The 17155-nt window shown below is 41.3% G+C and overlaps 1 protein-coding gene across 1 annotated transcript; it reads right to left on the reverse strand.

Moving 5' to 3' along the window:
* Window positions 1-8726: 8726 nt before the first annotated feature.
* On the reverse strand, window positions 8727-9668 carry LOC138770473 (olfactory receptor 5AR1-like). Its single transcript, XM_069949579.1, has one exon. It carries the CDS (start codon window positions 9666-9668, stop codon window positions 8727-8729), a length of 942 nt encoding a protein of 313 aa, XP_069805680.1.
* Window positions 9669-17155: the final 7487 nt, after the last annotated feature.

The following is a 17155-nucleotide window of genomic DNA, read 5'->3' on the forward strand; positions in this document are numbered from 1 at the left end:
TTGGCCAAAGCCTCTGTGACATGGTATAATGGTTAAAAAAAAACCTGAAATAAAAAAGGCGCCAAAATTCAGCAGGTCTGTGGTTGAATTACAAACCATATTGAGGACAAACTTCGAGTTCTACTTATTCTGCAGTATTGCATGGGCTTAAAATCTTATGAATACCAACCTGACATATCAGCCTGACACAGCCCCCTGTAAAGACAGTACAACTTTCTGGAGAACATCTATATATATTAATTGCAATATCCATAGGGATATACAGGGAAGGTTCTACAGTGAAATCTTTGGGAATTTTAACAGATGTGCCAATCAGCAATATGTGGAGAAAACATACATAATGGGAATTCTCATATAAATATAGAATATAATGATTTCTCCTATAGACTAATTGGTATTGTATTCCTAATAATTGATCTCTAAGGTATTTAATGTGAACCATTGGTTATAATAAAGTTCTGGGACATGGGAATTATGTATTTATGTATTTCAGCGTAACTAATTGCCAAAATACTTTCTTTAACAGCAGATAGAATTAACTAGAGATGAACGTGTAGTAACACAGTCAAAGGCTCCTAATACTCGAAAATTTGATCGAATATTGAATCTTATTTAATTCAATGCAAGGGAGATGGGAGATGCTTGCCTGTTTCTTGGAAACCTAAATTCGACCAGTTGGAGGCCATTAAAGGGGTACTCCAGCGAAAAGCTTTTTCCCAGTAACTAAAAGACATTAAAAAGTTATCTAACTTTGTAATATGCTTCAATCACCTATCTGCCCCCTTCCCTATCTTTTCTCCTCTCAGTCCCCCACCAGGAAGTGAAGTAAATTCATTCTTACCTAATAACTGTTGACCCCAGGCTGTTCTGTGGCAGCCATTTTGTGACAATGATATCATCAAGAAGGTCTAAGGCCCTGTTAAGCCAGCTTCCTTTTGTCAGATGACTCAGGTTGCTCAGCTCTGATTGGCTGAGCAAGCTGTAAGCCATCTAACAGTTTTACAGAGTCGGTTAGACATCGCAGGAGACAAAGTGCCTCATAGGAAAGCCCAAACCAGGAAGTAAAGAAAAAATGAATACACAAACTGGAGGTTCAGAGACCTGTAAATGGCAGGAAATCCAAACTGAGACTCAGGAGGGATGGTAAATGTAAAGCCCGGGAACAGGCAGCCACCGCCTACAGCGCAGAGGGACAGGTAAGTATATAGCACTATCATATCCCCAACAGCAAGCTGTCCCTGCTTCCCCCTGCTGTCCCTAGTGGCAATCGGGCAGCAGGAGGAAGCTGTGTCACACAGGCTCCTCCTGCTGCCCCAGCCTGGAGAGGAGCCGCGCTACCCCCGGGCAGTTAACCCCATAGGCGCCGCGGTCCATGGGACCGCTGTGTCTATGGGACAGCTGGAGGGAGATCTGCTCCCTTTGACGCTCCTTCACCTCGTGCGGCTCCGGGGGGGTTACCATAGCAACTCAGACACTGCTTTATGCGTCTGGGCTGATATGGATGAGAACGATCAGGCCCCTACATTGGGGCAGTGGTCTGATCGTATAAATGAGCTGTCAGGTTCTGACAGCTCATTCATTTTATAATACACTACAGCACAGATCATGTACCTGTAAAGTCAAAGTTAAACACACACACACACACACACAATTACACACATAAATAAATAAACAAATAAGTTAAATAAAAAAATAATAATTATTAAATAAATAAATATAAATAAAAAATAAAATATACACATTCCCCATCCCCCTTTATAAATTATCCACTATGAATAAGATACACATATTTGGTATTGCCGCCTCTGTAATGAGCCCTTCTATTAACCTGTTAAATTAATTACCCCTTAAAAAAATAAAAAATCTAACCAAAATGAATTTTTTTTGTTAATCCCGCCACCTTAAAAATATAGATAAAAGCTATCAAATCGTCACATGTACCCAAAAGGTGTACCACTGAAAAAAATCAGCTTATGCCGCAAACAAAAAAGCCCTCACATAACTCTATTGGCGAAAAAATTTTAATATTACTGCCCTTACAATATGCAACACATAAACAGTTTTTATAGTATAAATGCCATAAACTATAACAAAAGCTATAAAAAATGGATATCGCTGTACTCATACCGATCGGACGAATAACGATAATATCGCATTTGTAATGTACAGTAAACGGATTTTAAAAAAAACGATGAAAAACTGCTGCTAAATTGTATTTTTTTAAACCACCTCATAAAAATTTTATAAAAAATGATCAGGGTGTCACATGTCCCTCAGAATGGTACAGATGGAAACGTCAACTTGTCTTACACAAATATTTTGGCACCGCAAGGCCTCTGTGACATGGAATAATGGCTAAAAAAAAAATGAAATAAAAAAAGGCCCCAAAATTCACCAGGTCTCTGTCATGTCTGTGGCCTGTGACACACTGTGGTCACATATGGGGAATTTCTAGAAACATTGGAATATGGGGAATAAATATTGAGTTCCATTTCTCAGTTAGTATTTGCTGTGTTAGAGGAAAAAAATAATTAAAATGGAATATCTGCCATTGCAAAAAAAGAAAATTTTAAATTTCTCCTCCAACCTGCTCAAATTTCTATGAAGACACCTAAAGGGTTAATACAGTTATGAAATGCTACTTTGAATACTTTGAGGGGTGCAGTTTTTACAGCGGAGAGATTTATGGGGGTAACTAACATACGTACCCCTGAAATCCACTTCAGAACTGAACTGGCCCCTAATAAAATCAGAATTTGAAATTCTTCAGAAAATTTGAAAAATCGCTACAAAATATCGAAGCCCTCTAACATCCTAACAAGTAAAAGGACGTTCACCAAATGACGTCACCATAAAGCAGACATGTTGTAGTTGTTGCAGTAGTAATTAGCTCATGTGGCATGACAATTTTTCTTAGGAAAAGAGAATTTTGAATATAAAGAAACGTAAATTTTCAAGTTTTTGCGCAAATGTTGTGTTTTTTACAAAAAAGTACTGAATGTATCAACCAAAGTATACCACAAACATTAAGAGAAATATGTCACGAAAAAAAAAAACAATCTCAGAATAACCGCGATAGTTAAAAGCACCGCAGAGGTATCACTACATAAAGAGAGACAGGTCAGATTTGAAAAATAGGCCCTGGTCATTAAGGCCAAAACAGGCTGCGGAGGCAAGGGGTTAATAGAAATGAGTATTGCAAAATACAAAACTCACAATGTTGCAAAACTCACAATGTAAAATCCACTGCAATACTGTACATCTAGCCTGAAACAATAATCAATAAGTTCTTGCTCCATTTATATGTAATGCATAGACAAAAAATAAGATTTAAAACCATATAGAGGATAAACTTCGAGTTCTACTTCTTCTGCAGTATTGCATGGGCTTTAAATCTTATGAATACCAACCTGACATGTCAGCCTGACAGCCTGACACAGCCCCCGTAAAGACAGTACAACTTTCTGGAAAACACATATATATATTAATCGCAATATCCATAGGGATATACAGGGAAGGTTCTACAGGGAAGTCTTTGGGGATTTTAACAGATGTGCCAATCAGCAATATGTGGGGAAAATACACTTAATGGGAATTCTCATATAAATATAGAATATAATGATTTCTCCTATAGACTAATTGGTATTGTATTCCTAATAATTGATCTCTTAGGTATTTAATGTGAACCATTGGTTATGACAAAGTTCTGGGACATGACCAGAATTACTGAATATTTATGTTTTTCAGCGTAACTAATTGCCAAAATACTTTCTATTACAGCAGATAGAATTAACTAGAGATGAACAAGTAGTAACATAGTCAAAGGCTCCTAATACTCGAAAATGTGATCATTTTCGGCATTTGAGGCATTTTGTGACAATGATATCATCAAGAAGGAGGCGGGTCTAAGCCCTTTAAAGCCACCTTCCTTTTGTCAGATGACTCAGGTTGCTCAGCTCTGATTGGCTGAGCAAGCTGTAAGCCATCTAACAGTTTTACAGAGTCGGTTAGACATCGCAGGAGACAAAGTGCATCATGGGAAAGCCCAAACCAGAAAGTAAAGAAAAAATGAAGACACAAACTGGAGGTTCAGAGATCTGCAAACAGTGGGAAATCCAAACTGAGACAGACTCAGGAGATATGGTAAATGTAAAAACTATGTTTGATTGATTGATTAAAACGTTGACAACGGCAAGCCCAGCTGGCAGCCCGGGAACAGGCAGCTACGGCTGAAGCGCAGCGGGACAGGTAAGTATATAGCACTATCATATCCCCAACAGCAAGTTGATGAATTTATTGTGGACAACCCCTTTAAGGCTATGTTCTCACTCCATCAAAATGATGGCCATTTTTTTTAGACAGTCGTCACTTAGTAGCTGCTGTGTAACGGTGTGTGAGCATAGCACTAATGTTTCTAGTCCCCCCCTTTGGATTATAGACTAAAAACCAGACTTCAGGATTCTTTTTTATGTTTAATGTAAAAAGTCATTGTTACACATATCCATGTGTCTGTCCAAACTGTCGGAAACAGACTCCATGAGGGTGGTATGAGAGCCCAACATCAACAGGTCGGTGTTGGGCTTACAAACCAACACTGTACTGGGTGATTGGCCTTTGCCAGAGAACATCAAGATAAGCAGAGGAAACCCCCAGAAAAGACCCCATTTTGCTAACTGGACATCACATAGAGTTCATCTAGGTGTGTAATGAGCATTTAGACCTCACAAGTGTTGGGGAAAAGTTTTTATAATTTTTGCCATGAAAATTAAATCTTTTACAATAAAATTCACTTTTGGCTCAAAATGTCTCATTTTCACGAGGAACACAGGGATATAAATACACCCAAATGTGTTACCCAGTCTCTCCTGAATATAGTAGTACCCCATATGTGACCATAAACTGTTGTTTGGGCACACGCCATGCCTAAGAAGGAGAGGAGTGCCATATATCTGGTTTAGGAGTACCATATACATTTACAGTGCCCCATGTGGTACTAGTACAGCGGAAAACCCCCAAAGATGACCCCATTTTTTTAAATAAACCCTCAGAGAAGTCATCTAGGAGTGGATAGAGCATTCAGACCCCACAGGTGTTTGAGGAATGTTTTTAGCATTAGAATCAATGGAGCCACGTCATAGAGGGGAGGGGGTTTCCTTTCACTGGGAGCAGGACGGCCTACCTCCAACGCTTTGGGCTGGTGCTGGGTAATAGATTAGTACCATGAGCAGGAACCATGCTGCCGTTAAAAAAAAAGGCCCACACCACCGGCATCATCATGGCGGTGCCGTTTTATTCATAGTAAAAACAAAAGCGATGTACCGCTGGTATGTTCTCTTTAAGGGGTTAACATATAAGGGTTCAATATTATGTTTATATAGCTACTGTGGCCTGGAGTGCTTAGGTGTTATGCAGCGGTTGGCATTTGGTGTTTTTTACAGGTTCCGGCACATAACCAACTGAGTCCAACACTTAACCAAATGAGTCCGGCGCCTAACCAAATGTAGGCTTCACTGTAACTCTTCAGTGCAAAACAGAATAACACAGGCATTTCACTAGCTGTAGGAGTGGGTGGCTTAAGCGTTAAGGTAGTGACTTAAGAAGCTGGTTGATAGCAGAAGTGCAGGAGAACTAGAAGTGTTGCTTGACTGGAACTAGGTGCAGGGGGCCATCTTGGGGGCCTTGTCTAATGTAGGAATGTACTCTGCTGGGATTGTGTTGAGAGACAAGTGTACTTGTGAAAAATACTCATACTCACCATACATATAGAAGGCAGGCTTTTGCCAAACTAGATCAGAAAGTGCCAGGTTTTGGTAGTACAAGCCCCAGTTCCCCAGTTCCCCAGTTTTTTACAACTGGGCATAACTAACTCCTGAAGGCTTCTCAAGCTGGTCAAGCATGGATCAGTAGGATTAGGCTCTTTGTCCTACTGGGAATCAGTCAAATAACTCTTTCAAACTGTCCTGACAAAGTGGAGAAAGATCTATAGCGTAAACAAGGTTGCCCTAGGGCAGGGGTACTCAACAACTTTTAGTGAAGGTCCACTTACCAGGGTCTATTGTCAGGTGAAGGTCCAAGCTGAACATCAGTAGGAAATGTGTTTTTTTAACTTTTCACAAACGTTGTTGAACTATTTACATACAGAATGGATGCTTATCGGTGGGAAAACTGGTATTTTTTTTCTCTCTCACCAGCCATTATATAACCCCCTGTGCACTCCCCCAGTAGTATATAGCCCCATTGTTGCTCCCCCAGCAGTATATAGACCCCTGTGCGCTCCACCAGTAGTATATAGCCCCCCTGTGTGCTTCCCCAGTAGTATATAGCCCCCCTGTGTGCTTCCCCAGTAGTATATAGCCCTCTGTGCTCTCCCCCAGTAGTATATAGCCCCCTGTGAGCTCTCCCAGTAGTATACAGCCCCCCTGGGTGCTCCACCAGTAGTATACAGCCCCCCTGAGTGCTCCCTCAGTAGTATATAGCCCCCAGTGCGCTCCCCCCAGTAGTATATATAGCCCCCCTCTGCGCTCCCCCAGTAGTATATAGCCCCCCAGTAGTATATATCCCCATGTGAGCTCCCCCTCAGTAGTATATATCCCCACCTGTGCGCTTCCCCTCACGTATATCCCCCCGTGCGCTCCCCCTCACATATACCCCCCCTGTGTGCTCCCCGTTCCATATAGCCCCCCTGTGCACTCTCCCCCTCCCATATAGCCCCCCTAAGTGCTCCCCCTCCCATATAGCCCCACTGTGCGCTCTCCCCCTCCCATATAGCTTCCCTTTTGTGGCCGCATTGCAGCAGTCACAAGAGGCCGCTCTCCCCTTGTCCTGGCATCCACGCTCCAGTGACATCACTCGAGCGCCGAAACCAGAGGCAGAGTGCGGCCTCTTGTGACCGTTGCGGCCACAAGAGTGACTGACAGGGAGGGAGCCAATGGCTCCCTCTCTGTCAGTGCTGCCGCACGGTAACTATGAACGCTCGTTTCAAGCGCTCATCGATACTGTGCAGGGAGCGGCACAGCTCAGTATACAGGTATACTGAGCTGCAGCAGGGGTCCGGACAGCTGGCTTCCGCAGTCCGCCAGTTGAGGACCCCTACCCTAGGGGATGGTTACCCCTCTGGTGGGTTAAGCACTGCATCATAATATCTTTGTAAAAAAATCTGTTCTGTCTTAATCTGGTGTCTTCCCACCATCTACTGACAAAAGACGTCTTCACTTAGACCTACCATTAGGAACTAACTATCCTCAACCCCTTAAGGACCGGGGCAATTTTGATTTTTGCGTTTTCGTTTTTTCCTCCTTGTGCATAAAAGGCCATAGCAGTTGCATTTTTTCACCTAGAAACCCACATGAGCCCTTATTTTTTGCGCCACTAATTTTACTTTGCAATGACAGGCTGAATTTTTGCATAAAGTACACTGCAAAAGCAGGAAAAAATTCAATGTGTGGTGAAATTGAAAAAAAACAACACATTTTGTGTTTTTAGTGGATATGTGTTTTTACGCCGTTCGCCCTGGGGTAAAACTGACTTGTTATATATGTTCCACAAGTCATTACGATTAAAACGATATATAACATGTATAACTTATATTGTATCTGATGGCCTGTAAAAAATTAAAACCATTGTTTACAAATATACGTTCCTTAAAATTGCTCCATTCCCAGGCTTATAGCACTTTTATCCTTTGGTCTATGGGGCTGTGTGAGGTGTCATTTTTTGCGCCATGATGTGATCTTTCTATCGGTACCTTGATTGCGCATATTCGACTTTTTGATCGCTTTTTATTAACATTTTTCTGGATTTGATGCGACCAAAAATGCGCAATTTTGCACTTTGGGATTTTTTGGCGCTTACGCAGTTTACCGTGCAAGATCAGGAATGTGATTAATAAATAGTACGGGCGATTACGCATGCGGCGATACCAAACATGTTTGTTTATTTATTTATTTACTTTTATTAATAACCTGGGAAAAGGGGGGTGATTCAGACTTTTATTAGGGGAGGGAGCTTTTTACTAAAAACAAGATTTTTATTTTTTATTTTACACTAGACACCAGGGGGCTTTTTATTAATAACAACACTTTTTTTTTTACTTTTACACTTATACTAGAAGCCCCCCTGGGGGACTTCTAGTATAAGTGCTTTGATCTCTCATAGAGATCTCTGCAGCATAGATATGCTGCAGAGATCCATGAGATAGGCACTCGTTTACTTTGACAGCTGCATCCGATTACTGTATTAGCGGGCACGGCGATCGGACCGTGCCTGCTAATACCTGCGGTCCCGGGCTACAAGCGGCACCCGGGACCGCCGCGGTTCAGAGCGCGGCCCCGCTCTGAACTTCCTTAACGACCGCAGGGCGTAAATATACGCCCCAGGGTCGTTAAGGGGTTAAAAAGGGATGACTGGGTCTAACCTCCAAATGGTGGGGCTATGCAAAGGAAAAAGAGGGAAATATTGTAGTTGGCTATGTGAGGCACCTGCACCTGTGATTGGTTAGAACAGTGAACATAAAGCCACAGTAGTTAACCCTTTATAAAGCAGCTGTGCTCTTACAAACGGAGAGTGAGACACCAAGTGGTGAAAGTTCACAAAGGCATCTTAAATCCCGTAGTGTGACACCTTACAAAGTTACCTTTACCCAAGTGATATTGGACTTAGTGGACCAACCGTACTGGGATACTACAAAGCCTTAAGAAATACATGCACATAAATCACCATTTCAAATTTTACTCGAGCTGATTTCTTTTTGTCATACATAGTTTTTTAAGCGCTCGCTTGACTTCTTTATTTCTCAGGCTGTATATCATTGGGTTTAACATGGGAGTTATTACATTATAAAATACAGAGAGCATTTTATCATGTTCCATGTGATAACTTGATTGGGGCCTTATATACATAACTATAATAGTTCCATAAAATATTATCACAATCAGAAGATGGGATGCACAGGTCGAAAAGGCTTTACGTCTACCTATTGTAGAACGGATTTGCAGAATAGTAGAAATGATATAAAAATAAGATATTATGGTCAATAAAAATGATGCACCAGCAGCAAGACCACCTAGACCCAATATAACAATACCATTGGTTCTTGTATCTGTACATGATAGCTTTAGTAGGGGGGGCATGTCACAGAAAAAGTGGTTGATTTTCTTGGAACCACAAAAAGATAGAGTTGAAGTAAGTATTGTATGAACAAATGAGTAAAAGACGCCAGTTATCCAACAACCCAAGGCCATTTGGATACAGGCTTTCTTGTCAATGATTTGTGAGTAACATAAGGGATGACAAATAGCCACATACCGATCATATCCCATAATACTTAATAGAAAGCATTCTGAACTTCCCAAGAAGTGAAAGAAGTAGAGCTGGACAAAACATCCAACGTATGAAATGTAGTTGTGATCTGAAAGTAGTCCAATCAGCATTTTGGGAACAGTCACCGATGTAAATGTGATATCCAAAAGAGATAAATTGCATATGAATATGTACATTGGTGTTTGGAGATCATTATCAAGTTGGGTTATCACAATCAAAATCACATTAGCCGTTACTGAAGTAGCGTAAACTAAGCAGAATAGAACAAATAATACAAGTTTTATTTGCGGGTCACTGGATAGCCCGATCAAAATGAAGTCTCCATTTTTTGTGTGGTTAACTGATGCCATGATGAAGGTTCCTCGTAATGATAAAGAATAATAATAATAATAATAATAATAATAATAATAATAATAATAATAATGACTAACATCAAAATAAATATAATAATGTTAAAATTAGAATAGACATTAGACTTGGGGAAGCAGCCTGTGTCACTAGCACTGCAGCCATGGCACAGTGTAGCACAGCGAATATTGATAGTTATCCCCACCTGCTGTGCTATAGTTGTAGCGCTACTGACACAGGCTGATTCCCAAACTGTAATGTCTATTCTATTGCTAACATGTATTAAAATAGACTTCAGGAGAAATTCAGATGGTCACATGCTCCTCCATGTCAGCCATTTATGGACAGACTCACCACAGAGCAGGACAGCACATCCTGGAGAAGAGGAGTCTGATTTTAGCTCTATGAGGTACTCAGGGAGCTGCTGTCAGTATATAAAGTGAGTACACTTACTAATACTGTACACTGAACTATTTTACCAAATTGCAGCCAACCAAATTAATAAAATTATATTACAAAGTTAAATATCTTTATGGAGAAAAAAAAAAAGAAAGAAAAAGAAACCCTTTACTTACCAAGACTATTTAATATTACACATGCATTTTTCAGGGGACTATACTCAGCAAATACTCCGTGTGTTGCTGTATTGTATCTCTATCTGCAACATATTACAGAGGGATTTTCCCCTTGTGGTTACACAATATCTGATGGAGCATGCAAATATATTTTTCTGTAGTCAAAGGACTGTATATGTAACTGCCACTTTCTGTCCCTTCATGTGCACCGGTCCGCTGCCTGCCTTTCATGTACCCTGTGCCCATCTGCCCCCTAATGTACACTGTGCCCGTCTGCCCTTCATGTACAATGTGCTCCAGTTTGTCCCTCCATGTACACTGTTCCCCTGTCTGCCCCTTCATGTACACTTTGCTCCTGTCTGCCCCTTCATGTACACCATGCCCCTGCCTGCCTTTCATGTACCCTGTGCCCATCTGCCCCCTCATGTACACTGTGCCTCTGTCTATCCCTTCATGTACACTGTGCCCTTGTCTGCCCTTTCATGTATACTGTGCCCCTGTCTGCCAATTTATGTACACTGTGCCCCTGTCTGCCCCTTCCTGTACACTGTGCCTCTATCTGCCCCCTTATGTACACTGTGCCACTGTCTGCCCCTTCATGTAGACTGTGCCCCGTCAGCCCCTTATGTAGTGTGCAGTCCTGTAATCATTGTTTCCCAACATGTGGCTCTCCTGCTGTTTCAAACCTACAACTCCCATCATGAACAGTCAGAAGGACATGATGGGGGTTGTAGTTCTGCAGTCTGCAGAGTCTCAGGTTGGGAAGTACAGCCCATATTACTCCGCTCACCTGTCCAGGTTTCTGCTCTTTTTGGGTGCTCTGGCCTCCTCTGGTTGGGTCTGGCTGTTGTGTAATGGTGGCAGAGCTAATCACTGAAATGGCATTACACAGAGCAGAAGTTACAGAAGTTGAGCTTTTTTGGCTCCTACCAGACGAACCGTCTGTCATTATCACTGCTGATTTGGGAGAGCTGCAGATTCACAGGATGTAGTGAGGGGGCCCAGCGAGCCCCCCTACCATGAAGGCCGGTCAACTTTTCGACAGCTGCGACCTCTATAACTACGCCACTGATAGGAAGTTAGGATATAGCTGTGTGCTTTTGTCCTTACAGTCATCTGTGGATCATCATTACCAAGTTCTACTGCTGGGCAGGGACAAAAAGTTGTAGCATTATAATTTTGTCTAGAAGACTAACCCTATATAAATACTATATGGAAATTGGGATAAAACCTCAACTTCTATATCAACTGAGTGTATAGATTTCAATGGATTTTAATTTTTACTTACGTTTTGCTTCTCAAGTCAGTGGAATTAACTGCACTGAAAATAATAGAATGTCATGTTAAATATTATATACTGTGGTTTAGGACAGAGCATTTTATTCCCATAAGAAGAAATGTAAATTTGTTCAATTAGTTCCAGGACCCACCAATAGCCAACTACAATACCTATGTATTTCATTGAAAATGGACAATTTAATCACTGCTGTACAGTAGTATACATGTACAATAAACTAGTGCACAAAGGGATCTCGGCAACCCGCATGGCATCAGTAGGAGGAACTGGCCGGTACAGACAATCCAACAGACATCCATTATTATGGCAATTTTAGTTGACTTCAGTACAATGCATTGAAGTCAATAGAATGAATGACGTCCAAGCACACAGTGTATAAAATGACAGACTTTGTCTGTGCGGATGTCAAAATAATGGTCATGTCAATTCTTTTTGGACGTCTTTTGCAAACAATGGACTTCATTTTTTAGTTTTTCACACAGTTTTTATTTTTTCACCGTCCTTTCACTGTTTTTACTATTAAATTCAATGGACTTTTCAGCTAAAGACACAACCAAAGGCCAATCAGTCCACCTCAACTAATAATGTACCAATAGCCGTCATTGCACTGACGGGCGGCCAAACTTTAAACTCAAAATGACGGATGTCATTTTAAACGGAGAGGAAAAAACGTTGTGTGATCATAGCCACTGTGTGTGGTAGTACGCCTTTACACAAGATTGGAAGACTTGTGTGGAACATGCGGTTGACAACCAAGCAAGTAAATTCTAAAGCAAAATTTCTTTGAAATTATTGGTTAAGAAATTAGTTGTTTAGGGTCAAAGGAGTTTGTGTACCCAGGTGCCACTGTATTAAAAAGTAAAAATAAATTTTATTAAAAAAAAACAAAAAAAAAACAACAAATGAGAAAGATGCTTTGAACCTAGATTTCAAATCATACAGATTGCATGATCCCGCAGATGCCTTTGGAGCCTTTCTGTCCCTACATATAGCTTCTAAATTCATACAAAATACAGCTCTGAACTACAGAGGAAGACGCCATTCCATAGAACAAACAACAGTAGTAACATTTCCTGTATACTAAGAAAATAAAACACTAAATATTAAGTATTTAATATTTAAATTATAAGTATTAAGTTTAAATAGAAGCAAAACCCTGGATTTAGGCAGTCACCAGTAACAGTAAAAAAGACAAAATACAGATAAAAGTCTCTTCTGTGATAATAAAGTATCATGTTTCTTTACCGTATTGCCAGGCTTTTTCATGCCATAAGATAGAGCAGAGTGTATACTTTTTGTTCATTTATATCCAGCAAGGCATTGATTTAATATATTTCTTACATAATTACCATAGTGTGCTAATTGTCCCTTTAAGGATTTCACTAAACTTTTTTTTATATTTACATTCCCACTGGCCTAATATAATTGTTACATAATGAAATTCTTGATAATTGTAACATAGGTTTAGTATTAAACATACACCACACAAAAAATAAGACAAAATAGAATATATGTGTGTTGTGTCCATTAAAATAAATATTTCCCAATATGATATATGGGTTTTATCGCATAAAATCTAAATTGGTGCATTAAAAATTTCCTAAATGAGTACTTGATAATCTTTCATATATTTTCACCTAAAGTGGAGCTATGGTAGGTATAATAGATAACACTTTTTGTCTTATATAGTATTGTTCCACATGCCACCCTATTTTTATTTATTTATTACTTTTTAACCTCAGGTGCCCTGATTTCAAGGCTTTATTTCTTGCTATGCTGCGCTATTCACTATATGTACTGTATATGTTGCAGGGAAACTTGATCTAATCCCGGGAAATTATGAAATGACCACACCATTACCCATATCATTTTCCTGAAGAAAGTTAGGGATTTGATCAAATCCCTGACCAGTTTCAGAGAAAAGATGAAATGGTCAAGCATTGCTTACCCTATTGGCCTTTCCGTCCACCTTTGATTTCCGTCCACCCAACCATTGTGCCTGCTGGGAAGCCGACGCCATCTTGAGCCTCCTATTCCCCGTCCGCCGAGCATGCTGGAAGGCCGGCGCCATCTTGGGCCTTCTGCTCCCCGTCTGCCAACCCTGCCAGCCCGAAAGCTATGCCTGTTGGGAGGCTGGCACCATCTTGGGCCTCCTGGTCCCCGTCTGCCGAGCTTGCCATCTTGGGCCACCTGCCCCCCGCTGCCGAGTCTTCCGGGAAGCCATCCCCGTCTTGGGCCTCCTGTTCCCTGTCCGCTGAGCCTGCAGCGCCTGCCAGGATATCCTTGGCCCCCTGCTCCCATGTCGTCCGCCCGCCGTGCTTAGTGAGCAGGGTGAGCAATTGAACAAGCCTGGTGCCGGCTGTGACAACTCCCGATTTGTTCATTTGATCATTTCCCTGAAAAGGGTAAGAAATTTGATCAAATCCCTGACTTTCTTAATTGAAATAATGTAACGGAGTGGTCATTTCATCATTTCCCGGGATTTGATAATTTTCCTGCAACATATATAGGATTGAACGCTCTGGTTGACTTTCTGCGTTATTTCCTGAATAGATGGAAATGTATTTCAAAACGTGTAATGAATACTAGGCTTGAGGGTAAGTGAGAAACGTAGATTCTAGAAGTAAGTCAGCACTCCCTCCAGGCCTGGATCGTCAATCTGGCAAGCCGGCAAATGCCTGCCATGGGCAGCTGGTCCAGTCACAGATTTGCACTAGCCCTCTTTAGGGGCTGCAAGAATTATTTCGGCCTCTACAGAGGGCAGGTGCATGGCACCGCAAACCCTGCACTGGCCCTTCAACTGTGAGCGTTCATGATGAACGCTCACATTAAAATACTGTGGCCGCGCTCTGACTGACAGAGCCAGGGAGCCATTGGCCCCCAGCCCTGCCAGTCACTCTTGTGGTCCGAAGCAGCATAATACCTCCAGCCACAAGAGGCCCTTCTGTCTCCCTGTCTTCCCAAAGTGACAGCGATGGTGAGCGAGAAGAGAGCGTGGCTGCTTTCACAGCTTAGAGGAAGAATATGGTGGACTTTGCTGGGACAGGTGAGTATGTGTTTTTTTTTAATGTTTTTGTTTTATACTATGGCTTCTCTGTACTATATCAGTACTACAGCGGGGGGAATTAACTACAGGAATACCTATGGGGAAGAAGGGTTAACTACAATGGGGTTAACTAAAGGAATACCTATGGGGAAGGAGGGTTAACTACAGGGTTGGAAGGGGGAAGGTAATTAGCTACAGTGGGGTTAACTACATGAATACCTATGGGGGATATAGATAGATAGATTTTTTTTTAATTATTATATGGGGGCACAGAGGGGGCTATATTATATGGAGGCATATAGGGGCCTATACCATATGGAGGCACAGGGAGGGCAATAGTATATGGGGTCAGAGAGCAGCCTTGTTTACCATATGGGGGACACAGAACAACCTGAATACTATATTATACAGGCATATATTGGGCATAACTGCTTGTATGGGGGCCCAGAAGGGGCATTCTTACTGTGTGGAGCAATACATGGGGAGTTTTTATAGAAAAGATGATGACGAAGGTAATAATGATGATCCTGGGGCAAGGAGCCAAAAATGTTTGCTTGACAGATTCTGAAGAAATCTTCATGATGGGCTGAGCCAGACGGAGAAGAAAATGAAAAGAGAACTTTGACTAAACAATTAAGGGTGAACAATTAAGAAGTCTGAACACAAATGGTCTAAAATGATCTAAAAATGGTGAACATTTCTTTTACAGGAACCTGGTTTAAATTGCTCGGGCAAGACAACCCGTTGTCTTTGAGGCTGGGCCTGATAGGCTTGGCATCCTATTGCTGTAATTGGCTAACCAGCCTTGCAGGGAGTCTAGTAACCATGGTGAAAACACTTGCTTCAGAACGCAAAAAGTAATGGGGAGTGGCAGGCGTAATCAGCTGCCTGGATAAGTACATGTGACAGCTAGAGTTGAGCGCTTCTTGACCATGTTGCGACTTATTGTTCGGCATTTGATAACCTGTAACTGACAAAGGCTTTAGGCTGTATCCATGTTTTTCAGAACTCCCTACAGTTGACCGCCACTTCTTCAGCCACTGGTATTCAAATGCAGAATGATCAGTTTCAAACATGCTCGAGTAGCGCTCCTCTCTAGAGACTTTTATGGATAGCCTGTTAAAAACTACTCTACATTTTTATGAAAGTAACATATAAAACAGGCTGGTGTTTGCATTTTACCCAGTATACAAGAAATTAACCCCTTCGGGACCAAGCTAATTTTCGTTTTTGCGTTTTCGTTTTTTTTCCCTTGTGCTTAAAAGGCCATAACACTTGCATTTTTACACCTACAGACCCACATGAGCCCTTATTTTTTGCGTCACTAATTGTACTTTGCAATGACAGGCTGAAGTTTTGCATAAAGTACGCTACGAAACCAGAAAAAAATTCAAAGTGTGGTGAAATTGAAAAAAAAAAAAACGCATTTCTTTTATTTGGGGGGAATGTGTTTTTACGCCATTCGCCCTGGGGTAAAACTGACTTGTAATATATGTTCCTCAAGTCGTTACGATTAAAATGATATATAACATGTATAACTTATATTGTATCTGATGGCCTGTAAAAAATTCAAACCATTGTTAACAAATATACGTTCCTTAAAATCGCTCCATTCCCAGGCTTATATCGCTTTTATCCTTTGGTCTATGGGGCTGTATGAGGTGTCATTTTTTGCGCCATGATGTTTACTTTCTATCGATACCTTGATTGCGCATATACAACTTTTTGATCGCTTTTTATTACATTTTTTCTGGATTTGATGCGACCAAAAATGCGCAATTTTGCACTTTGGGATTTTTTTGCGCTGACGCCGTTTGCCATGCGAGATCAGGAACGTGATTAATTAATAGTTCTGCCGATTACGCACGCGGCGATAGCAAACATGTTTATTTATTTATTTACTTTTATTTATAACCTGGGAAAAGGGGGGTGATTCAGACTTTTATTAGGGGAGGGGGCTTTTTACTATAAACAACATTTTTATTTTTTATCTTAGGCCCCGTTCCCACTGAGCAAAGCTAGCGGAACATGTTCATTCTTCAGCGCGGACAGGGCAGGAGCGCGCGCCTCCCATAGACTTCCATTATGAGCGGGAGACTAACGGCATTCCGCGGCGGACAATTCCGTCGCGGAATTCCGCTAGCTTTGCTCAGTGGGAATGGGGCCTTACACTAGACACCAGGGAAGTGCTGCAGCCGGTAATCGGATGCAGCTGTCATGTTTGACAGCTGCATCTGATAATTGTATTAGCGGGCACGGTGATCGGACCGTGCCCGCTAATACTGGCAGTCCCGGGCTACAAGCGGCACCTGGGACCGCCGCGGTTCAGAGCGGGGTTGCCACGCGGCCCCGTTCTGAACGCCCGCACCCGCGCGAGGACGTACAGTTACGTCCTTGTGCGGGAAAGGGTTAAAATAAAAAATTTTAAAAAATCACTTGTTAAAGGGCAATATATATATATATATATATATATATATATATATATATATATATATATATATATTTATATTAGAATTAGCCCAATGTTTTGGTGGAGCACAAATATTCTTTCACAAATCTTCATCATTAATT

The sequence above is a fragment of the Dendropsophus ebraccatus genome, chromosome 13, assembly GCF_027789765.1.
Source record: "Dendropsophus ebraccatus isolate aDenEbr1 chromosome 13, aDenEbr1.pat, whole genome shotgun sequence".
NCBI classification, from domain to species: domain Eukaryota; kingdom Metazoa; phylum Chordata; class Amphibia; order Anura; family Hylidae; genus Dendropsophus; species Dendropsophus ebraccatus.